This window comes from Myotis yumanensis, unplaced genomic scaffold (assembly GCF_028538775.1).
Source record: "Myotis yumanensis isolate MYYU_CA2020_CCGP unplaced genomic scaffold, mMyoYum1.0.hap1 SCAF_5, whole genome shotgun sequence".
Taxonomy (NCBI): domain Eukaryota; kingdom Metazoa; phylum Chordata; class Mammalia; order Chiroptera; family Vespertilionidae; genus Myotis; species Myotis yumanensis.
This window is the reverse complement of record NW_027223756.1, coordinates 58,676,309-58,701,038: the sequence shown is the minus strand read 5'-3', so window position 1 is coordinate 58,701,038 and position 24,730 is coordinate 58,676,309. Positions and strand designations below refer to the sequence as shown.

Here is a 24,730-nt window from a genome sequence, read left to right as displayed (position 1 = left end):
GTAAAAGAATTTGAGAATGACTCAGCAAGAGGTTTCAAATCCAAATACCTCCACCAGCTCATTGAACATGCTCTTTTCAAACCTGCTCTCTGCTCTGTGACCTCGAGGGTAGGAGTTTGAGATCTGCCTAAGGGAGGCTGCTTCTCTTGCCAGTCAGTTCTGCCTCATCCTCCCATCCTTTTATTTTCAGTTTAAGTTGGAAATAGTTGATACTTCTTCAAGATTAGCCTCTAATTTGTCTTCAACCACCTGGTCAAATCCCCTAACCAAAGACCTGGTCTACCTGTCAAAGGCGTGCGCGCGTGTGCGGTTACCTTCCTGTTTCCCTTTAGATGAGCCTGTATGTTGATGGTAGCTTGGGAAAGGGGGGAACGTTAAAGGTTAAATTAACATGTAAAGGCAGCGGAAGTGATTTTAGAAGTCCCTACTGAAGTGACAGTTCAAGGTTTAGTTGGAAAAGGAAAGGCTCCCCATCCCCAGTCCCTTGGGTATTCGGGGGACTTCTCACCTATTTGGGAAACGACTTGCAGATGTGGGCAAACCTCCGCGTTGCTCACACCGGGGGTTTTGCAGAGCTTGCCTCTGATTTTTTTTTTTCTTCCCAATTTCCCACAGCCTGTGTTTGTCTTGCGTCTGCTAGGCTGACATGCGGTTTACCTCGCTGGTCCTGCTGCCAGGTTTTACACGCTCTGCTCCGGTGTAAAACAACTCAAGCCCAAGGATCCTGAGCCACTCCGGGCTTGGGCGCCAGAACTGTCAGAGAAAATTTGCTTCCCGAGTATTCGCACCAACTTCCCTTCCTGCGCCCACGGGAGCCCGAGCGCCAGCCCATCAGCAAGGTCTTCACGTTTCCTGCGCGCCCGAACCCTGACTTTGAATGTGTTTTTTTTTTCTCTCCTAATTGCAATTTTGAGGATCTTAGTTCTTAGCAAAAGTTTTTGGTTAGGGGGATTTTAAAGGACTTTTAAACTGTTTCCTTACCTAAGTCTCGGAGGCTCCGACACTTTTCCTCCATTCCTGGGTTGGACTGAAGTTAATGGGCAGCGAAGGAAAGAAACACACTGGCTGTTTATTGGGGGAGGGGAAGTGGAGATTCGCAGCTAAGTTATGATCCCTCGCATCCCCCCAGCCCCCGGTTTGACACTCAAGACCGACACGTACATCATCTATTAATTGCTGTTCGCGGACGCAGATACATATTATATACATTTTTTATCTTCGGTGAAATAGAAATGGAATATTCAGCGCGCTCGCGTCTGTTTGTTTGTCTAAGGCTATCAAAAGAAGTCACCGAGAAGGCTGTGGCCCGGATCCTGACCCTGATTGTATGAATAAGTAAGCAGGATGCAAGTGATTGGGTTAGATGCGGCGAAGATTTTTTTTTTTTTTTTCAAGTTAGGAAGAGGGTAAAAAGACAGCCTGGGGGGGGGGGGGGGAGGAAAGGCAAACATTGCATCCCCCAATCCTCATACTTTGGCTCGTCCTTGCAGTCAGTTGCTTTGCTGGCTTCAGCAGGCTTTTAAGGTCTCGAGGCGTAGACATGCCTGCCCCCCACCCCCTTCCTCGGTCTCCCCTTTCAGTTCAGATGTGCTGATGTGCAGACCGGATTCATCTTCCCGGAGCGGCGGCGGCGGGCGCAGGCGGCGGCGGCGGCGGCTCGCGCTCGGCCGCCAGGTCCCGGCAGCGGCGGGGGCGCGGCGCGGGAGCCGGAGCTCCGTGTGCAGCTGAGCCCGTGGGGCGCCGCTCGCCCAGCCGCGGCCGTGGGAAGTCCGGCCGCCAGAAGGACGCCCCGGCAGGCTGCGAGCGCCCACTCCGCCCGAGCTGAATTGGCCCGCGGCTGCTCCTCCCCGCCCGCGGGAGACGAGCTCCTTACCTGCCCTCCGCCCACCCGCCGGCCCTTCGCCAACTTCTCTCTGCCACTGGGGGTTACAGGCACTTCTGGCCCCTCTACTGTCCCAACGGCACACGCATGTCTCCGGACACCTGAGCACCCGGGTCCCGCCGAGGAGCCTCCCCGCGGGGAGAGGAGCGCCAGTCCCCTTGACCCCGCACATCAGCGCGGACCGCGGACGCCGCTCCTCCCCGGGCCGGTCCCCTCCTTTTCCTCCAGGGGAGGAGGATGGGGTTGGAAACGCTGCCCCCGAGGATGCGCTGGTGGCTGGTGGCCGTGGGGATTATTTGCTACGGGGAACGGTGGGTCTGCGCTGGCCTCGATTATGATTACACTTTGGAGGGCAACGAAGAGGAGAAAGCGGAGGTGATCGATTACAAGGACCCGTGTAAAGCCGGTAAGTGCCTCTCCAGGTTGGGACGTGGCGCGCGGGGGAGCGCGGCGCTCCATGGTCCGCGGGTGCGGTGGGAGCCTCTCACCTGTTTCCTTCCCTCCCCTGCCAGCCCCTCCGCCGCCCCTCCTTCTCTTCTCCTCCTGTCTTCCCCCCCCCCCCCCCCCCCAACCCCCCAAGCGGCAGCCGCCGCGGCCCGAGGTGCCTGGAGTTGTGTGCTAGCGGCATCCGATGCCAAGCTCCAGGCTCCCGGTTTGGGAAAAGCGTCCTGGAGTGGATTCCCCTCCCCTCCCCCAGCAAAACGAAACGAGGCATAAACACAGCTGGCTGCCGTGGGTTTTAAATACCAACACTCCGCCGGCTCTGTGCCTGGCGGGCACAACACCTCCCCTTTGTTCCCCAAACGGTGGGTGGGGATGGAATGGCTACCTCGGGACCCGTTCGCTCCCTCTTTGCCAGGGATTTCCAGTGTGGGCTCCAGGCGCGAAAGGGCTTGTGACGCCCTTGGAAGCTCTCACGCTAGATGGAATTCCAATGCATTTGCCCATTAAAAGCAAAAAAAAAAAAAAAAGAGCAAAGTTGCCACCCCATTCAAACTTGTGTCTTCCTTCCTGCGTACACCCCCGGGAGGGAACTGCCGAGGGACCGGCGCTGCCCGCCGCTCAGGCTGCTCCTCGCCGGGTCCTCCCCTCCCCTGCGCGCGCCCGGGGCCGCTGCGGGTCTCTCCTCCCGCGCGGGGCGGCGCCTCCCTCCCGCCGCCTGGGGTCGGAGCTGCACGTGCGGCGGCCGGAGACCACGTGAGCGCCGCGCCCCGGGACGCCCGCGCCCGCCTCGCCTCCCCTCCCGCGGGGCTCCCGGCGCTCCCGAACCCTGGCTCTGCCGAACTGAGGTTGGGGTGCCCCGGAATCAGTGTGGACTTGGACTGACTGCGGAAGGAAGGTTACAGGGGTGATGGGGGCCGGCTGGACAGGGAGAGAGCTGTTTGGAAGCTGAAGGCGTGTTCATTCCCATCCCGAGAGGCGGAGGAAGGGAGTGGGCAGAGAACCGCACGCATCTCTGCCTCTCCAGGTGGTGTGAGCGGTTCCTCGGTCGGTGACTGCGAGTTCGTTCCTTCCGTGGCTAGGTAAACCTTATTCCACCTCCCTTGGGCCTGAAGGAAGGAGAGAGACACGCCAGGAAAACTGATGGAAATTCCCTTGTTAATTTCTACCTCTGCTAGCACGTGGTTCTGACAAGGAGGATGTGTGTGCGTGCTCCGTCCGCGTTATCAGATCTTTCCTGGTGAACTCTTGCTGCAGGTACTTAATCAAAACTCCAAGTAGCTTAGGAGAAACTTGTCAGCCCGGGAGACACACACACACACACACACACACACACACACACACACACCCTGATTTAATTCATTTTGGCTTATACATGTTCTCCTCTCACCTTTAACACTCAGTTATCCCACTAAAAGTTTGTTGGGCCTTCCCTGGTCATTTGGAGGAGAGGATGTGCTTCTGCCAGGGGTGACTGGTGGCTGAGCAACCAGAATTCAGTGCAACTCCTAAACGTACTTTTTATCGAGAAATTTGTTTTGGATAATATCTACAACCGGGTGAAAATTGTGCACTTTATTGTTTAGGTAAGGTGGAAATGAAGTCTATTATTTCTAAAGATTGTCTCGGAAAATTTTTTACTCTGTTGTGTGAAAGATTCAACCAGCTATCAACCTGAACTGAACATGGCTCGATTGGCCCAATTTCAGGAAAATAAGTATAGTTTTGTACACAAATTAAAGTAAAAGTGTCTGCTTTTTAAACATCATTAGTTTCAAATGTGACTATATATTAAGCAGTGTCAAAAATTAGCTAATGCATTTTCAGCAGTTATGTCATTCTAAGCTTATCTTATGTTAGAAATTGTCCAGAAGATTTTGTGACCACAAGTGGTTTCTTTTCTATTTATGTTTTCAATTTTTAAATTTCAGTAGTTGCACCATACAGATTGAAACACCTCAAGTATAAATGTTTATTTTCCTCAGCAAATAAGACCTAGAGTAAGAAAAAATAACCTTTAACAGCATTTACTTTTATTTTTCTTTTAACACAGGTTTATTTTGAACATAACTGTTGAAGTTAAAACAACAATAAAAACAACCTCGAATGGATTATTACTGTAATCTTATTTCGTCCCTGTCTTTGAGTACCAGAAGCATACTCGTGTGGGTAGTGAGAATGAAATAAGAATGGCCCAAGTGGAAGGCTGAGAAGTTTGCCCAAAATCTGAGGTCACTTTTTAAAGTATCAACCCTGCTTTTTAATTTAGTGAAATGAAAGGCTTTAGATTTACCATCTTGGCTAAAGAATGGCAAAATCTTTGTGCCTCCCTTTTGGCACTGTATAAGACAAAAGTTGTAATGACATAAAAAATAATATAGTATATTGACATCCCAAACAAGAGTCGAAAAGAAAGGTCACTAAAATGAGATGAGGACAGCCATGTGAAAGATGGCCACTCAAAAGCAGAAAGGACTGTGCTCTCCAGACTCCGGGGCACCGTTGATCTGCCCTTTCCAAAATTCAGAGTGGAGGGCCTGGCCCTGGAATAAAGTATTCTTTTTGAACTTTTCTAACAGGGGTCCTAATATTCTTTAAACTATACAGTGGCTTGATGTCAAATAGCTTTATGGCTTCAGAGCACTTTTGCGTACATTATTTCAGCTGAACACTACAGCTCTGTATGGTGGCATTTGTTCATCTTCCCATTACACAGATTGGAAAACAAATGCATGGTGACGTTAAATGTGTTTGCTAGGATTACCCATAACTTCATTGTAAGTCTCCTGGCTGCAAAGTCTGGCTGTATGAAATGGTTACTGCAGTCTTAGCTTTGGAAGCCTTCCTTGAGATGCAAACAATAGAAATCCACACAGGTTTACCTGGAGTTCAGACTAAGAAAAATGCAGTTATTTTATAACTGATATAAGTGGAATGGCTATGAAAATAGTTTCATCTTTTCCAAACCCAATTAGAATATAAAGTCCTTGCCCTAGCTGGTTTGGCTCAGTGAATAGAGCGTTAGCCAGTGTTGCAAACTGAAAGGTCCCAGGTTCGACTCTGGCCAAGGGCACATGCCCTGGTTGCAGCTCCATCTCCAGTAGAGGGCATGCTGGAGACAGCCCATCAATGATTCTCTCTCATCATTGATGTTTCTATCTCTCCCTCTCACTTCCTTTCTGAAACTAATAGAAATATATATTTAAAAAAAAGAATATAAAGTTTTTGAGGACGAAAGGTCATACCTGATTTTTAATGTTTATCACAGGATGGGTTACTGTTAAGTGTGTAGTTTGTTCTCAATACCTATAGATTATTGATATTGATCTTTACCCCTTATCTACAAACTTTTGTTCTAACCAAATTCAGATGTTACCCAAGGAGGAATATTCATAATGATAACTTGTGCCATACTTAATATATTTGTGAAACAATATATTTGTGAAACTTAATATATTTGTGAAACAATACTTAATCTATTTGTGAAACAATCACAACTCTGACTTCAAATTCATGAAACTGTAGATCAAAAAAGAAGCCTTGTATTAATTTAATTGAATTTTGATTTCAAAAGGCATTTTTGGGATACTTGAAAGTAAGTAGTTAATGCAGCACAGCTTCAGATATATTTATACAGCCAAATCCATTAGGGCGGAATATAGGTAATTAATGTCCACATAAATAGACACAACGATGCAGATAATTCATAGGAATGTCTGACCGCCTTTCTTCAGTGCAGTACATGGTCACCTGAATTTGCAATCAGATTTCTCTTACTCTCTCCAGTTCAGAAGCGTCCTAAGGGACACTGGGACGCTGATGCTGCAGGAAGTCCTTCCAGAACAGAGACTGAGGTGTCCTGTTTCACTGTTGAACTATTCCAGTAGGTGTAAATCTGAGTGTTAATATGTGAAGAGCCTGGGAAATTCAGTGTGTAAATTAATCTCTCAGATTTGTCTAGAGATTACCTGGAAAAGCAGAGACCTGATAAAACCAGTCGGTGTTCTCCCTCCCTTCCCCCTCACATCCTCTCCCTCTCCCTCTGTCCTCCCACCTTCCCCCTCCTTTTCTTTCTTCCTTTCTCTTTTTGTACTTCAGGTATATCAGGAAAGCTCAGGCAATTGAAAATATAATATCAAATAAAGGAGATTGATGAAAGTAGTATTTTGAATGATGGGTGGAAGCCAATTAGACAGATGAGGTAAATATTTGTCCAGAAGGATAACCTTATCCTCTTACGCAAGTGTGAGCACTCTGAAAAAAGACTTTCTACCTAGAATCTTCTGAGTCAATGATTCTTTCTTGAAAAAAATCCAAGCATGATTAAAGGTCAGTGATTTGCAAGGTTACATTTGCCTTAGGGTTGCATATGCAAGCCTGTTTATATAGAAATAGATTTTTGGCATCCTAAAGGTATCTCCTTTCTACTTTGTTTATAACCAGTGCCCTGGTTTCCTAGTACACTAATTCTTGGGATAGTTTTCATAAGTTTATAATTTCTCCATAAGATTTTATCAGTCTTTCAGTCCTCGATGTTGTACTTTCTAGCTTCATTGGCAGCCTCATAGGTGTGGTATTTTAGAATTGATGTTCAACACCATGTCTACTTTATTCCATCCTTTTATTAAATACCCAAACATATAGTTCTTGGTTGGCACCACTCTAGGGTGCCAAACCCTCATGTGAAAAATGCATTCCCTGGAGCCGCTTCTCTTAGCCAGTCACTTCTGTTTTAGTTTTTATTTCTCAGATCTTGAATTTGGTTTTTCTCCTCTTGCGTCTGGGGCCAATTCGGAAGTGGCCAAAATACAGTTTTTGCGAAGGGGATGGCTAAGGCATTATATTTTACATATTTGTATTCTGTTCTTCATTTGCAATAGTAATTCTTTAGCCTTTGTCATGAGGGCCCACGTCCATTTTTGGCCAACAAATGGCAGTTCCTGTTATTAGCTATGAATAAGGTTATTCTTTCTTAAATATATTCCCTTAGACTGATAATTCCGTGAATTATTACATGAACTACCTAAGAGAAGGGATTCCAGGTAAGGGATTACCATCCCTTCTCTGTTTAGGCTTCCTTAGTCCACATTGAAACAGTTAAAAGTGTGTAAGAGCCTAGTGAAGGCCTTTTGAAAAAGTTAATATATGATTCCACAGCTTTTCCTCTGGCCCTCATGATGGCTCACTTTTCTACGAAAGTCTAATATATGCCATTGCAGGGTTTCTTCTATGGAAACCATATTGTTTTCCTCCATTGTATATGTATGAGTCTTATTTTTGTACAGCTTAAGCAAATTTCCCTGATTTAAAATTTAGGCTCCCTTGGTTTCCACCATATTCTTTGAAACCTTAAGAATATTAGTCACCTCAATAGTCCATTAGGCCTCTCAATCACTGAGATTAGTGGAAAGAAATAAGCCCTTAAATTTTTCTAGAACTCAGGTAGAAAGTATTAATTGCTAGTGATTTACCATCATTAATTTTTTTTTCTTTTTAGAATATTACCTATTGTTTCTAGCAGTACCTTAGACCCATCTTTTAGAATATTTAAATCCAGTTTCTTCCCTAAGCTTTTCTAAGAATGCTTAGAAAAGATAGAGGCAAATAATCCATTTAAGCTGTGGCCTTGCACATCCTGCTGGGGCCATCTGGTGTCTGGGGAGGTGGGGGAAGGGGCACTGCTGCTCCCCTGAACTGTAGGAAAACCCCCTGCAGCATCTTGAGCCCCCAGCTAGGCCTGGCCTAGGCCAGAGCTCAGGTGCCTGGCAAGATTCCTGGGGATGTAGGATTTTCTCTACCGGGAAAATTTTTGAGGCCTCTTACAGTTCTTTCACATTCCGAGACCTGGAATTAATCGTGGCCTTATATTTCCTAAATTAAGGTATGGAGTGTCCTCTCCCCTACCCTGCATACAGTAGAATGATTTAGAAATGTGGTTAGTGGTGTACTTCCTCTAGTTATCTATTAAATAATAATATTTGGGAAGAACATTTTTAAAAAAATTTTATAGCCTCAAAGCTATGGAATGAATTCTAAAAAATGTGTTCTTCCCCAGAAAGTAGAAGGAGGGAATCCCTTGCTTATTTACGTCTTGCCATTGTCAGCACTGAAAATGGGATCTTGATTATTAGATTTTGAGACACTGCGGGCTGGCTAATGGAATGCTTGTTTTGTCAGCTCCTTACAAAATGTGTGCTAATCCTGTCAAGCTCCTCTGAAGAGCTCAACTATATATTTGTATTAAGAAGTATTGTAAATGAGATGTTAATTGAAATCCAGAAAGTGAACTGAGAAGATGTTTGTCTGATTCTGCTCTTCTCCTGCAACTTACATGTATGGTTTAAGGCAAAATATTTGCTATAGACCATATGGGAAACGAACCAACTTCCTCAAATGATAACAGTTCTAAAAAGTTGAACCCCATACATTAAGTAGGTCAGAAGTGCTTCCAAGATATATTATTTTTCCCCAACAAAATCTAATTTTATGTATTATTATCCTACTCAAAGCATATACTTCAGTGTTTAATAAAGACATTTCAACAGTTTTTAATATGCTGCACTGTTTTACAAATTACAGGAATCTTTACAGGGATGGTGACACAAACCACATATTTATGTCAGCATTTGATACTGTCTGTGTTGAGATTGCATTTAATTTGTGTGGTGGGGGAGGCAGAGGTGGAGGGGTGGGAGGGTGGAATAGTTTCTTCATTCCTTACATTGCTTATCCATGTTAACCTGTCAGCACCTGGGTTGTGTACCACAGGGGCACCTCGAATGGCCCCTGGCCTGGTTGCTAATATCAACGTCTTTCGAGCTTGCTTCTTCGGCCGTGAGTGGACTTGACGTGTTTATTAGGACAAACTCGGTTCTCGTGCAGCATTGGGAACTGCCTTGGCGTCAGGTCAATGGGGCGACTGTGCTGGAAGGGAGGAGCTCCGTTTCTCTGCTTTGATCGTTTGGAGCACAAGCACCTAGTAGTTGAGGGTTGATGGCATTTTTTGTTTTGTACTCATGTTATTGTGTTATGAAGTATGCCTCATCTCGTGGAAGGCACATCTTTAAAATACCCAGGAAGACCCTCATGGGTAACTAGAAAACAGCCAAATGGAGAACTTTTAAGAGAATACATTTTGGACCTCATATACCTCACATATCTAAGATTTGCCTTCATGACTCATGTCAAAATAACTTTAGTTCATAGTTTTACATTAAACATATTCAATGGGCTCCTATCTTCACCATATTCCATCTAGTTAACATTATTCTTACCCCTTTTGGACAAAAGGGGACACTGGGCCTCAAAAATGTCCTTGGCTGGCTGTCATCATAGTCGGGAAGTGGCGAGAACATGAACTGAGGTTCTGTGTTGCAGAGGCCATTCTTTCTTTGAATCCTCTACGCTGGCCCTCCAGCCAGCACAAGTGTATAAAGCCTGGCGGTTGGAGTGGTGGTCTTTGTGCAGTGGGCGTCCATCCCCTGTGATTTTCTGTACTGAGAATACATCTCGCCTTCAACATCCTTACATTTTATAAGCCGTGTACTATTTTGTCAGAGTGGGGAGACCTACCATAGAAATGCCTCAGTTAGGTATGAGACAAATGAAAATGCTAAATAGCGTTGGGGAGACACTGCTGTGGGTTGCCCCAAGTATATAAATTGTGACAGCAGGCTTTCCATGTCGATGAAGGCAGGCGTTGAATTGAATTTGAGTAGAATTCAGTCATTAGTGTTCCTTCTTGGCACAGGTTCTAGCATTTTGTGTGGTACGTGTTAAATTGCTTCACACTTTCAATTTGCTCTCTGAGTAGTCAGTGAATTCATGATTATGAGCCCGTGGAGTGTGAAGAATATCCTTTCAAATGCAGGCAATTCAGGAAAGTGGTTTACAGTGTACATTATGTATGTAAATGACGTGTGAATGCCTTTGAGAAAATAAATACGCTGTGAGAAGGTACATAAATAACTTGAGCCTTTTCAATCCCAACTTGTCTAAAAGCCCTAAGATCCAAAGCTTGAAAGCTTTTAGTGATCATAAGGTTAACTAAAGTTCTTGGAATCCAGTCTAGTTTCCTAAGAGTAGGAAATCTGGTACATTCAAAATACATACTATATTATATTATATTATAATTTCTTTGAAGAAAACATATTTTTAGCAAAATATCAGGTTTTCTGGGAGGAAGAGTTCCTGCTTATACTTGTTCTCTAACAAATGGGTAAGAACAGAATCTGGTAAAACAGGCTTCCCTTTTCTGTCTCCTTCTTTTCGAAACCTAAGGACAAGGGAAACTTTTTCTTTTACATATATTTTTTAGTCCCAGGAGAAGAAATAGTATCTATCTGGACCTGGATGGAGTGTAGACTGCAGGCAGTCATTCGGGGAGAAATAATTGGGATTTGCCATCTGGAATGGGTAACGGAAGTCATGACCTAAATCTGGGGCCTTCTGTTGCCTTATGTTTCTGTAGGGGAAAGAGATTTGTGAACCAGTGCCCAAGAGTTAAAATACCGAAGGAAGATAATGATTATAGAGTACACATCCCTAGTGTCGCAGGGTTCAGATGTTTGCAGTAAGAACAGATCTCTGGTGTATATAATGGAGCTCAGAATTGGGATGCAGCTTCATGCACAAAAGTGTAGGCTGCTTAAATGAGTATTTGATACTGTATCTTATTTCTATATTGAATTGCACCTGTTGCTTTAAGATAACTTGCTTTATTTCTATATTGAATTGCACCTGTTGCTTTATGATAACTTGCCTTATGTCACTCAGTGATGGAATTAGATTTTGAATATGAAACTCTGGATGTCATGTCTTGATATTGTTGCCATGATGTTTCTTCTTTTTTACTTTTAGGGGGCACTAGTACATTTTTGAAAATTGGGGTTGGCTTCAAAAATTATATTTTAAGATTTCAGGGAGGCAGAATAGTGCATCTGTTAAAAACTTGGTCTTTGGAGTTTGATGGACATAGGTTCTAATATTGGACCTACCATATAGTAACTGTGAGGCTTTTAGCACGATATTTAACCCCTTTACACTTCAGTTTTCTGATCTATGAAATGGAGATGGTGTTATGATGCTCATATTATTTGAAGAATTAAATGGATGTAAAGTAACAATCACTTTGTCTGGAACACAGTAGTAAACACTGTGTAATTTTTATTCATAGTAGCATAAATATATAGGAGGTGGAAGATTATTCTTGAATTTCAACATTATTTGTGGGAAGATGATCTTTATGAAAAATATTTGTGGGATAAACTACATTTTTCTTGCCACCATATGTGCATATCTCAAGTCCTCTAAATATTGCAATTGAGAGGTTAAACCCCCAAATAGACATTTTTGTTTGGAAAGATATCAGAGGTAACAATATAAACATGTCTATGTGTTGTTTTCTTGGCTGCTTGCTCAAATGCTTAATATACTAAAAACATACTGACAATTTTCAATTTACATGAACTAATGTGTGAATAGAATCTTGGCCATCTAGTCTTCCAGTAATTTCTGGTTCAGATTTTTATTTGCCATCTGGATTAACTTGAAGAGCTTACATACTCACAATCCTAAGGTTACACAGAGTTAAATTTAAGCACATGGCTCTAAGCTAGAAATATTCATTAAATTCATCAAAGCTTTATTGAACACTTCCTGGGAGTGAAACATGGATTTATCTTTGGGTTTAAGAGATATGAAATATGATACAGTGTCTGACCTGGTGTCTTCTTAACGTTACCATTTGCAGGTAGATGATAGTTTATGTTTAAATAGTTGCTTATATTCAAATCACATAATTGTATGCTAAATTATTCCAATTTAGTATTTGAAAATGGATACTATTACATATTATGATTATCAAAATATATATTCTTACAAATATTTCCTGGAATTTGCTTTATTTATGGTATACAGTAGTCTCCTCTTACCTGTGGGGGATATATTCTAAGACCCCAAGTGGAGGCCTGAAACTGGATAGTACCAAACCCTATATATTCTATGTTTTTTTTCCTATTCATACATACCTATGGTAAAGTTTAATTGATAAATTAGACAATTTCATAGATAGAAGATTTGTTCTTACTGTAGATCTTAGCAACCCCAGCATATAATTTTCTTTTTTATTTAATCAAAAACTGTTAACTTTTCACTTAAGGGAAGCAATTTATGGCTTCTGTTTGGCATATCCAAATTGCCAGCCTCACTACTATTGAACTTTGGGGGCATTATTAAGTAAAATAAGTGTTTCTTAAACACAAGCATTGCTATACTGCCACAGTTGGTGTGATAACCAAGAAGGCTATTAAATGACTAACAGGCGAAGAGCTGTGAAGAGTTACAGAATTTTATGAAAGTGGTAAACAGTCTAATGCAGACAGAACAAAAGGTATGAAGGGTTTGTGCTTTGGCAAGAAATGAGTCTGGAAGATGCAATGTACAGGATCTTTAGTTATCTGCTAAGGGGAGTGAACTTGAAAATTTACTTTACATTTTCAGTATATCATTGGCTTGATTACAGCCACATTGTATAGATAGGAGGGGTTGTAAAGGATGGGCTCATGTAGTTGGTATTGGAAGTAAAGAGCAAGTGAAGCAGGGAGACAACTTGTTAGAGTTGTAGTAGAGGTCAGTGTTGATGAGTGCTTGCATTTAGAAGGAATCAGTAGTTGCAGAAAAGAGGATTGGATTTAAGAAACTAGTCACCAACTGCTTGGCCTTGAAGTGAAAGGTCAAGAGAGTAGAAAAAAAAAGGAGTCAAAGATGATGTCTTCATAGCTGCATACTTGAGTGATTGGAGACAGTGATACAGGTGAGTATGGTGAGAAACAAAGAATAAAAAGACAGGTTTGTGTTTTGTAAAGCAAATAAAGTTGGTTTTGAGATCCTTGGAGTTGTATATAATTCTTAATGTTTGTTTTCTCAGGTCTTCTCATGTTGTTCTTCAGGAGTATACTGGTTATATTTAGACTTTTGTGTTCTATATTAAGTTTGAAATCAATTTGTCAGATCCCACTGTTTATGTTTAGATTGGAATTGGACTGGTTCTATAAGTTAATTTTGAGAGAATTATTATTCTTATCTATAATAATAAAAGTGTAATATGCTAATTAGACCGGACGTCCTTCCAGACGACCTTCTGGATGAAGCAGGGCTGAGAGGGAAGCCTGGGTCCCGGGTTCCAGAGGGAAGTTGGTGCCGGCAGCTGGGTGAAGGAAGGCCTACTCTTGCACGAATTTCATGCGTCGGGCCTCTAGTTTTAATATATTTTTATTGATTTCAGAGAGGAAGGAGAGGGATATAGAGATAGAAACATCAATGATGAGAGAGAATCATTGCAGCTGCCTCCTGCATGCCCCCTGCTAGGGATCGGGCCTGCAACCCAGGCATGTGCCCTTGGCTGGAATGGAACCTGGGACCCTTCAGTCCGCAGGCTGACACTCTATCCATGGAGCCAAACCAGCTAGGGCAAGAATTATTTTTATAATATTGAATCTTCTAAGTTATGAATATTGTATATAACTGCATTTGTTTAGGCTTTCCTTATTGTTATTTATTGAATTTTTAATATTTTTATCTGTAAAGTTTTTTCTGATATTTGATAGGTTTATTCACTTATTTTCTATTTTTTTCATAATATGAATGTATACTTTTAAAAAAGTTTTCTGTTGCTGTTGTGTTGAAATGTATTTGATTTAAAAATATATATTTATGTTGATTTCAGAAAGGAAGGGAGGAGAGAGATAGAAACATCAATGTTAAGAGATAATCATTGATTGGCTGCCTCCTGCACCCCACCTCCCTGCTCTCAGGGATCAAGCCACAACCCAGACATGTGCCCTGACCGAGAATTGAACCTCAACCTCTTGGTTCATAGGTTGATGCTTAACCACTGAGCCATAGCACTGGGCTGTATTTGATTTTTGATATACTTTCTATCTAGCATCCTTACGGTGTCTCATTAGCTTTTATAATTTATCTGCATAGTCTTCATGTAGGCAATCAAGTAATCTGAAATAAACGTACTTTTGTTTCTTCCTTTACCATCCTTATGCTTTTAATTTAATTTTCCTTGCCTAACTGTGCTGAGAGTCCTCCAGTGTTGCACAGAAGTGATGACTGAGGGCTAGCTTACTCTGTTTCCAGTTTTTAAGAGAATGCTTTTGATTTATTACTTACCAGTTATGCTATTTGATGTTTTCTATTAAAAACTAGATACTTTTTTTTTTATCAGATTAGGAATTCAGCATTTACTGAGATGATGTAATTATCTTTATTTCCCCTTTTAATGTGGTGAATTAAAATAATTGATTTAATAATATTAACTCACTTTGCATTCCTGAGATGAACCCAATTCAAGCATGATCTATTCTAAGCATACCTTGGAGATAGTATGGGTTTAGTGCCAGATCATGGCAATAAAGCAAATATTGCAATAAAGTGAGCCACAATTTTTTTGGTTTCCCAGTGCATACAGAAGTTATGTTTACACTATACTGTACTCTTTTAAGTGGGCAATAGCATTATGTATAAAAACAACAATGTATATACCTTAATTAAAAGTACTTTATTGCTTAAAAAATGCTAACTATCAACTGAACCTTCAGCAAGTTGTCACCTTTTTGCTGGTGGAGGATTTGCCTCAATATTAATGAAAACATGATATCTGCGAAGCACAGCAAAGCGAAGCACAATGAAACGAGGTATGGCTGATTTCTTTTACATCCTTGGATTCAGTGTGCTAACATTTAGTTTGGAATTTTTGTTTTTATGTTTCTTAGTTGAATTGGCCTGAAGCTCTTCTTTCACTGTTCTTGTTGGTTTTTGGTGTCAAGATTGTGTTAGCCTCATCCATGCTCTGGAATAATTTGTGGAAGATTGGAGTTATTCGTTCCTTTAATGAAAGGATGTTTCTTTGCTTCTATTGGGTGTACTAACAGTTCATGACAAGTTTAAACTAAATTCCCTGCTTGATATGCTGGGCTACCAAGGCCAGGTAAATTTGGAATGCCAACTTGTTTGGGGATCATTTTCGCTTATGAGACTTCAGAGGGTATTTGCCTTTCTTCCCCTACTTAGTTTTAAGTTTCAAGGAAATCAGTTCTTGTGCTGTTAGCTGGGGTGGTATAAATTTAATTTTTTTCTTCCTTATGACATAGGAGTCCCAGATTTGGGAGTCTTGGGTTATCCTGCTAGACTTTCCAGCTTGGGTGGGCCTTGGGCAGTATATTCGATCCTCTGCGCCCTGCTTGACAACAAAAGCTAATAGTCATGTCAACCAAGCTTGGAAGTGCCCTCAGTTGAAAGCTGGCTCTAGTCTTCTGCTTATCTTTCCGGGTCCATCCTTCACTTGACCATGAAAATGTTTTTATTCATCTTGTCATACATTCAGGGCGATTTTAAGATATATTTTATTTAGCATTTTTAGTTATGCAGAAAGGTCAGCCCCAGTACTTAGTCTGCCATGTTGGCAGAAGCGACATTCTCTAGAGAGGACTTTGAATGTTAAAAAGTTCTTGAAAATGTTAAACATTATTGGGCACTTCCTTCTAGAGTTTAAAAATTATGGCAATTAAATTGCTTTATTTAAAACTCATTTATCATTATCTATAAAATATAACCATAAAGCCTTCTATGAGAATATACCATATAACTAATTTTGTTAACATGGGATTTTCATAATGATTAAGCTACCCTTGGTTTTAGCTGACTTTTGAGGATATTCATTCAGCCCTGGTATGCACAAGACCTCTGGAAATTTCATGCATTATTCGGGAAAACTTCATTTTAAATGTAAACGTTTTTATGCCCATTGCTTGAAAGGATTCAGTTCACATTTCATGGGGGAAGAATATACATGTGTAACTCAAACCAGCCATTGTGATTGCAGGGAAGAGGCAGCTTGAAGAAAGCAGTACAAGTTGCCCGCATGACCAGTGCTGCCTGTGGGCAGCTGGGATTACTCTTTAACCTTGTGGAAAGAGCTATTTTTAGTTTCCCTTAAACTTTCCAGTCAGGTAGATCGGGCATGTTTTCTGCATCTCTTGCTACTGAATGCAGTGGCTTTTATTGATTTGGAAAACATAGAGAAACAGCTCACCATCATTTGATCTCTTCAATCCTTAAAAAGCCATTAATAAGGTTTTTCTCATTTTAAACTTAATATAAGAGGCATTTCTTTAACCTATTCTCACATGATTATTTAAACTTTTAATAATACAACTTTAACCTCAATTGACATTTACAGTCATTCAAAATGTCCTGTGTAACCTTTCAGTTACACAGGGCCTCAAAGGAAGTCTTATTCGTTAATTTGTAGAAATGTAGCTCTGAATGTACTTTTAGAATGTACTCCAAACTCCTCATATTAGAGGTGTTAGAGTGCAACTCTGAAGTCCTAATCAATCCAAAATCATGCTTAACCTATCTTGGAGCAGGCGATGCAACTACGTGAAATTGGGGGTGGTGATTTGTTAATATGAACAGAAGTGAATTCAAAAGTTCACTCAGTGCCCCACAGTGTGTCATTCACTGATTTGTTATGGCTTCCTGAAAATATGTCATTAATGATTTCTTTGAATTAAGCCGTGCTCTCTTTCTCTGCCTCTTTTCTTTTAAAATATAAATACTCTATGCTGGGTTAACATTAAGTTATTAACATGAAAATCATTAATGTGAAAGGTCAGGCTCATTTCATAAATGTACTAGGCAGATAGAAAGGAAGAAGGTGGAGAAAGCAGCTCTTAGGATAACTCCAGCCTACTTTACACTTTGCTTTCGGGCAGCTCATGGTCTGGGTTTCCCAGGGACTCTCTTGTCCTTTAAACTTTTGCATTCTTTATATTGTTGCCTCTGCATTATTCTTAGTGATTCTTAGCCTTGTTCTGGGGTGTGGTTATAAAGATTTTTCTTCTCTAAATAGATTATTCTGACCTAATTTTAGGAGCTATTTCTCTCAACTCTATTCCTTCTCATAGCTCCAAATTGTGCTTGCCGTTTTGAGCCAACAGTGAGCATGTAAGCTAGTACTGAGCTTTTGAGTGGGATTATCACTTGATAGTCTTACAGACTTCCACAGACTGATAATTTTTAAACTGCTTTAGTAAGGTTTTCTATATGGGTGAGTGTTCACTACTTAAAGAAAATTTTCTCTAAATTGAATGATCATATTTGCTGATATGGGATTAGATAAGATCTTAATAAATTCAAGCTGTGTGAGCTGCTTCTGGCCAGGATGGAGTAACAGGGACCAGGTTTATCATTGTGCCTGAAGCGATTAACAAAATAAACAAAATATATGGAACAATATTTCCCAAGACATTGGGCATCAGACAACAAGGACACCAGTGTTTGGGAGATAGGGAATCAATGAATTTAGCCCTATGGTCACCTTAGAACAGGGTAGGAGAATCCAGGCAGAGACCAGAAGTCTCCCTGTGTTGAGGAGACGGAGCTGTGAATCCAAGGCAGCTGGAGTTTTCAGGGCAAAGTGCCAGAGAGGAGAGAGAAGCACAGATAAAAAATCCTGGAGCATTGCAGAGAGTTCTTACATTTATTCTGCAAAATGTCCAACCCGAATATTCAGCTGACAACTGATTAGTGTGTTCATGTAGCAAGGCTACCCAAGGCTCAGGAAATACCCACCCAAAGAGATAAAAGGGGAAAATCCTTGGAGCTCACACAGAGCAAGTATAGTATTCTGTTCTCATCAAACAGAGTGAAATAAACCTCATTTTTATTGGATATCAGGTAGAATACTGAGAAGAATTTTTCCACAGTATTTGGGAAAACTTTGCTCTAGACTAAATACTACTCTGGTCCTACCTAACAAAGCTTGAAAAACAGACTACCGAGGATCCAAGTAATTTAACTGCTCCTCAGAACAAAAGTAAAGATTATGTATAGGAATATAAACATATCCAGCAACTAACAGGTTAAAATTAACCAGTATTGCATCTGGCATCCAATCAGTATTGCAGCATCATTTTAAGAGGCAAAAATATTGGAAACAATTGGACTGTCTATCTTAGGAAAATGGTGACCAAAATATGTTATATTCTTAGTAGAGAATGTAATAAAGATATTGAAGAGAATTAACTAAGCATATATCTGTTCATCTAGAGATATATTTATGGTATAATAAATGAAAAAAAGTTTCCCAAAACAACTATGAAAAAGTATGTATTTGTGTATATATTATATACATATAAGAAATAGAGAAAAAATAGAAAAAGATGTGGAAGGATACATACAGGCTATCAGTATTTATTACTTGAGGAAATGGACTTGGAGTAAGATGTGCTATATAATTTTTTCTTTTATATAATTGTATTGTTTTACTTGTAAAATAAGCATAAATAACCTTGCAGTTTTTCAAAATTTAAAATAATAACAATAACAAAGACTATATGGGAACATTAAAGATTTTTTTAATATAAAATAATACCAGAGAAATATTAATTTGATGATATACTTTGATTACAACTGCAAAATTGAGATATACACATGGATAAGGGTCAGTAAGAAATTCAGAGTGATAGATGTATGTATAGTTACCCCCCTTTTTATATCTAAATGTTTGTGAGCAAAAATGATAGTTCTAATATGAAAAAGTATGTAAAAAATAGATGGATGTGGACAAATGTAGATGAGAAAATGTAAAAATGTATAAGTGAAAGGTATTAGAATGTCATCTTATGAATCATTTTTATTTTCAATTTCCTCAAAGTTTAGGGAATGCTATCTATACTAATAAAAGGGTAATATGCTAATTAGACTGGGTCGACCTGACATCTTCTGGACGTCTGACTTCCTTCCAGACAGTTAGGGGGTGACCAGGCCAGCAGGGGGGCAGTTAGGGGGCAGTCAGGCCAGCAGGGGGGGCAGTTAGGGGGCAATCAGGCTAGCAAGCAGAGGCAGTATCAGGCAGGCGGATAGAGTGGTTAGGGGTGATCAGGCAGGCAGGCAGGTGAATGGTTAGAAGCCAGTGGTCCCAGATTGCGAGAGGGATGTCCAACTGCTTCAGGGATGGGGCCTAAACCGGCAGTCGGACATCCCCCGAGGGGTCCCGGATTGGAGAGTGTGCAGGCTGGGCTGAGGAACGCCCCCCTTTGGTGCATGAATTTCATGCACCTGGCCTCTAGTATTTATAATAATAGTCTTGCAAAGAACCACAAAAACATGATTCACAAAGAGGACAAAAATCAGCCAAATAAAAGTTTCTCAGAAGTTGGACACATGATAGAACTACTAGACAAAGACATCAAAATAATTATAATGGTACTAGAGGCCCAGTGCACAAAATTTATGCAAGGGTAGGGCCCCTAGTCCAGGCCGGCAATCAGGGCCGATTGGGGCCTTCCGGCTGCCGGCTGGGGCCTCCCTTCCCTAGCTGCCAGCTGGGGCCTTCCTTCCTTCATTCTGCGCCGCCCCGTGGTGGTCAGCGCACGTCATAGTGAGCAATTGAACCCCTGATCTCCTGGTCGAACTCCCAAGGGGACACTTTGCATATAAGCCTTTTATATAGATAGATTTCATATGTTCAAGAAGCTGGAAAAAAACTTAAGCTGATATATGGAGACATGAAGGATATAACAAAGATCCAAATCAAATTTTTAGAGATAATTAGCCAGTATCTGAGATTAAAAGTACACTGGATGGTATTACCAACAGGTTATACACTGCAGAAGAAAAGATTAGTAAACTTGAACCCAATACAAGAAACTATGCAAAATGGAACACAAAGAGAAAAAGACTTTAAAAGCAAGAACAGAGAATCAGTGAGCTGTGGGACTACATCAATATGCAAGGAATTGGAGTTCCTGAAAAGAAGAGATAAAGGGGGGTGGAATGTGGTGTGGTGGAACTATTTGAAGAAATCATGGTTGAAAATGTCTAAATCTGATGAAAACAATGACTCTGTAGATGCAATAATATCAACAAATTCCAAGTGCAAAAAAGAACATGAAGAAAACTGCACTGTGTCACATCATATTGCTTAAATCCAGTGATAATGAGAAAATATTAAAGAAGCCAGAGAAAAGAATACATTACAGACATACATGCTGAGGAATTATATATGGTGGTGCAAATATAAGCATGTCAGCAGATTTCTCTTTTTAAGTAATGCAAACTAGTGGACAGTAGAGCAATGCCTTCAAAGTACTGAAAGAAAAACATTGCCAACTTAGATTTTTTTTACACTGTGAAAGTATCTTTCAAAAATGAAGGTAAAATACTTTTGGGAGGTAAAGAACATGCAAAAGCGGAAAGAACTTATCACTATCCAGTTTACCCTACAAGAAATGTTAAAAGAAGTCCTTTAAGTAAATTGCAGATGACAATAGATGAAACTCCGAATCTACTCAAAGGAATCAGGAATGAAGAGCATAGGAAATGGTCACCACATTGGTCAACAAAGACTTTTTTTCATTGTTTAAATACCTTTCATTGTTTAAAATTTTTCTCTGCTGTCTTTTATGTCTCATTTCACAAAGGATTTGGTGTCCTAAACACCCCCTCTTTATTGTGACTTTCCATACTTCCCCTCCCTGTTGTCTTCCTGTTTACTGGTATACTCTGCATCCCTGCCTCCTTGGACTTAAAAACACACACACCTACTTTTATAAAGTTGAGTTTTGGTTAAAATTAGTATCAAATATAACAACATTAAAGAGGGTGTATAATAATTAAGAGTGATACATATTGGACATCGTTTATTTAGGATTAGGAGCTGAAGTAAAGAGATAGTACTCAAGTGTTGTTAAGACCAAAGTTATGATTCTTAATCCTATTTCTAAAAGCATCATCAGTCACTTTTCTGATTCATTACCCACACTCTCACCAATGAGAAACTCCAGTGAAGCGCATACCCTCGCTGTATTATAGGAATGACTCTGCTTCTCTATTTTTAGGGTAATACTGCTACAGCACATCTCTAGGATAGGAGCAGTATTCTAAACATTATACTGTATAGTTCAGGAGTCAGCAAATTGCTGACTTGTTTTAGCATGCCCATTCTTTTATACATTGTCTATGACTGTGTTCATGCTACAATAAGAGTTGAGTAGGTGCAACCACTAGAGTTAGTATGGACCTCTTGCAAACCTAAATTATTTACTTTCTGGCCCCTTTAGGAAATATTTTCTGACCCCTATAGTTAATTAAAATTAATAATAGCAAATATAACATTAACTGTGTGCCAAGTTGTTTTACTATATTAATAAGTAAAACTATTAATTCTAATACTCATAAAAGCCATATGAAGTAAATACTGTTAAAATACCAGTTTAACTGAGGAAACTGAGAGTGGTTAGGTAATTGTCCTAAGTCACAAAGCTAGTAAGTGGTAGGGCCAGGATTTGAACAAAGGTGGCTTGACTCCAAAGTCTGGACTTTTAACAGCTGTCTCACACTGCTGCTCCAATTGAAAGAAATAAAGGAAGTAAAGAATTAAAAAGAAAAGAATTCCAGCACATAGAATACATGGTGAATTTGTGGATATCCAACTAATTTAAGTGAAGAGCAGGGAATTATTTAAACTACAAGAAAGAAGATAAGGTATATTTAATTAGTTTTTGATTAATTAGTGCAGTTTCTTCAGGCTTATCCATGAAAGAATGATTGTGTGACTAGTCAATTAAAAAAATTAGTTTTATTCACCCTTAGTAAATTACTTCTTTAATTAGGCCTACATCTCAGTTTTGTAATTTTATAGGAGACTCAGGCTTTTTTTGTCAGCTTTACAATTTCTCTATTTTATCTTTTTTGTTTTTATTCAGTGTCATATCCATGTAACTGTTCCACTGAGGAATCAGAATCATTTCCAAAATTTTGGTTTTACAACTTTGAGTTTTCCTTAAACCTGTTTTACATTTTCTGCATCACTGTGATAGAGAAGAGAAATCAGTAAGCATTTATTTCAGTAATTGTTTGCAACTGAAACATGTGGAACAAAACAGGCTCAAGAGATTCTGACAGCTTGCTTATTTTTCTTAAAACTATTTACGTTTGGGTTTTTGACACAGTGGTCTCAAAAAAGTTTAAAAATTACAGACATACAATTTGAAAACTTTCTTCTTATGTGACCAGTGTTTAGCATGAGCTAATACTTAACAATGTGTCAGAATTATGCTTTTGTAAAAGACCATTATCATACTACAGCTTTATCCATTTTTTGGACTCCAGCCATGATGTCCTTTCCCTTGTAGGGCCGTAATAGATGTTTCTGTCAATGTGGGAAGCATGATTTTTGTTCATTACGAGATGTTAAAGCAATTTCTGTTCATTGCATCCGAACAGCCACCTCAGTAATAGCAGTGTGAGCATTTTCTTTTACGAGGCACTTGTGGAATATGTGAGGAATTAAAGGGAATATCTTGGAGAGAGTGTCTTGTCCTGCAAAGAGAGAACTCTATGGTCAGGAGTAATAGAATAAGAATACAGGTGATTGTAGTCACAATGCAGAGCGAGGGCAGTTTCGCATAGGACACTTTATAAACTGGTGGTAAGCTAAACAGCATTACGATATTGAAATACATGTTCAGGACAATAATATAAGTTGATGCGAAATAGGATAAATCTTTGCAACGAACAATGTTATAGTTGTAGCATGGATTTTCTTGGGGGAGGAATGGTATTAATGGCAAGTTCATTTTCAATGCCTGCTATAGTCCCTGCTGGCAAAAGTTTTACTAAATCCCTTCAATGATATATTTTGTAAGCAGGAACCAATCGGAGACCAAAACAGAGAAAAGTAATTGATGTTAAGGAAAAGACTATAACATTTAGAATACAAACTGTGTCATATTCTACAAGGACATGAGGAATGATGGTATGGTTCATGAAAAGGCACAAGGCTAAGAATCAGGACGTTTGGATACAAGTCCTGGCTGTTTAACCTTCGGAAAGCCTTGAATCCAATTTCTCAGGGTTTAGTGTGTTGCCGAGATCATACCTTTCATATAGGAAAGGATTTGTAAGCACATTAAAAAGGTATGGGAGGACACATATATCAAAGAGTTACTTCTGGGGAGCAGAGAGGGCTTGTAGGGGCAACAAAGGGAGGTTTTTACCTTCCTCTTTAGTACTGTTTGATTTCTTTCTAATAAACAAGTGTTCCTTCCTTTAGTTTCATCCAAAAAGAAAAGTGAGTAAAAACTAAGACAAAATTTCATTAAGCAATTTCTAGACATTGATCAAAGATGTCGTTTATATGCATTTGGTCTTAGCCTTATTTCCTCCAATAAAATTAGGGAGTTTGGTCAGAGTCCCTAAAACCAATTCCAAATCTAGCATCCTATGATCCTATGGAGAGCCACATGCTTTAAAATATGGGCACTTCCCTCATCTGTAATAATAAAAAGGTAATATCCTAATTAGACTGCACGTCTTCCAGATGTCATTCCAGATGTCCTTTCTGACGAAGCTGGGTCTAGAGGGAAGCCAGCCTGGGTCCTGGGTCCCAGGTCCCGGGTGCCTGTGGGCAGCCCCGAGGGAAGGCAGCCCAGGTCCCGGGTGCTGGAGGGAAGCTGGTGCCGCCAGCCAGGGAAGGAAGGCCTACTCTTACACAAATTTCCATGCATCGGGCCTCTAGTTACTATATAAGAAGGGATCTTTGAACGAATGTGTTCAAGAAAATCAGGTAACTGAAATACCCTGGTATATTGTAATGCTGAAATTGTAATTTGGATCAGTACTAAGTAATTCAGTAAAATAATACATTATTTCACATGATTATACCAAACACTTGACTGTTAATATTACCCATCATCCAATTTTACATAGAAGGACATGAGGGCTTATCAAGATTAGCTAAAGTAGCTACGATCACATAGCTGCTAAATGGTGAAACCCAAGTCTGGGTCCTCAGCCTGAAATCTTTTTTTAATTCTTATTGTTGAAAGTATTACATATGTCCCCTTTATCCCCCGTTGTCCTCTCCCAGCCCGCCCCCACCCCCCAGCCCAGGCCTTCACCCCCCCCATATTGTCTGTGTCCATTAGTTATGCTTATATGCATACAAGTTATTTAGTTTATCTCTTCCCCCATTCTCCCCCTCCCCCATCCTCCCATCCTTCCCTCTGAGGTTTGACAGTCTATTCAATGCTTCCATATCTCTGGATCTATTTTTTTTCATCAGTTTATGTTGTTCATTATATTCCACAAATGAGTGAGATCATGTGATACTTATCTTTCTCTGACTGGCTTGTTTCACTTAGCATAATGCTCTCCAGGTCCATCCATGCTGTTGCAAATGGTAAGAGTTCTTTCTTTTTTACTTACTAAATACATCTGCTCTCTCAAATCTTTTGGGGTGTAAACTTCTATGATATGTGGAAGTAATGATTTATTTTTGTTTACAAAGTGAGAAAACCAGAGTATGTTTGATTTTCATCAAGTGCTTAA

At 40.3% G+C, this 24,730-nt stretch overlaps 1 protein-coding gene across 1 annotated transcript in view; it reads left to right on the top strand.

Annotated features, from left to right (window-relative positions):
* Positions 1-2,119: 2,119 nt before the first annotated feature.
* TLL1 (tolloid like 1) overlaps positions 2,120-24,730 on the top strand; it is a 164,925-nt gene continuing 142,314 nt past the window's right edge. The window contains exon 1 of the mRNA XM_070415358.1: positions 2,120-2,288. Within this exon, the coding sequence (XP_070271459.1) occupies positions 2,120-2,288 (169 nt within the window). The remainder of the gene's footprint in view (positions 2,289-24,730) is intronic.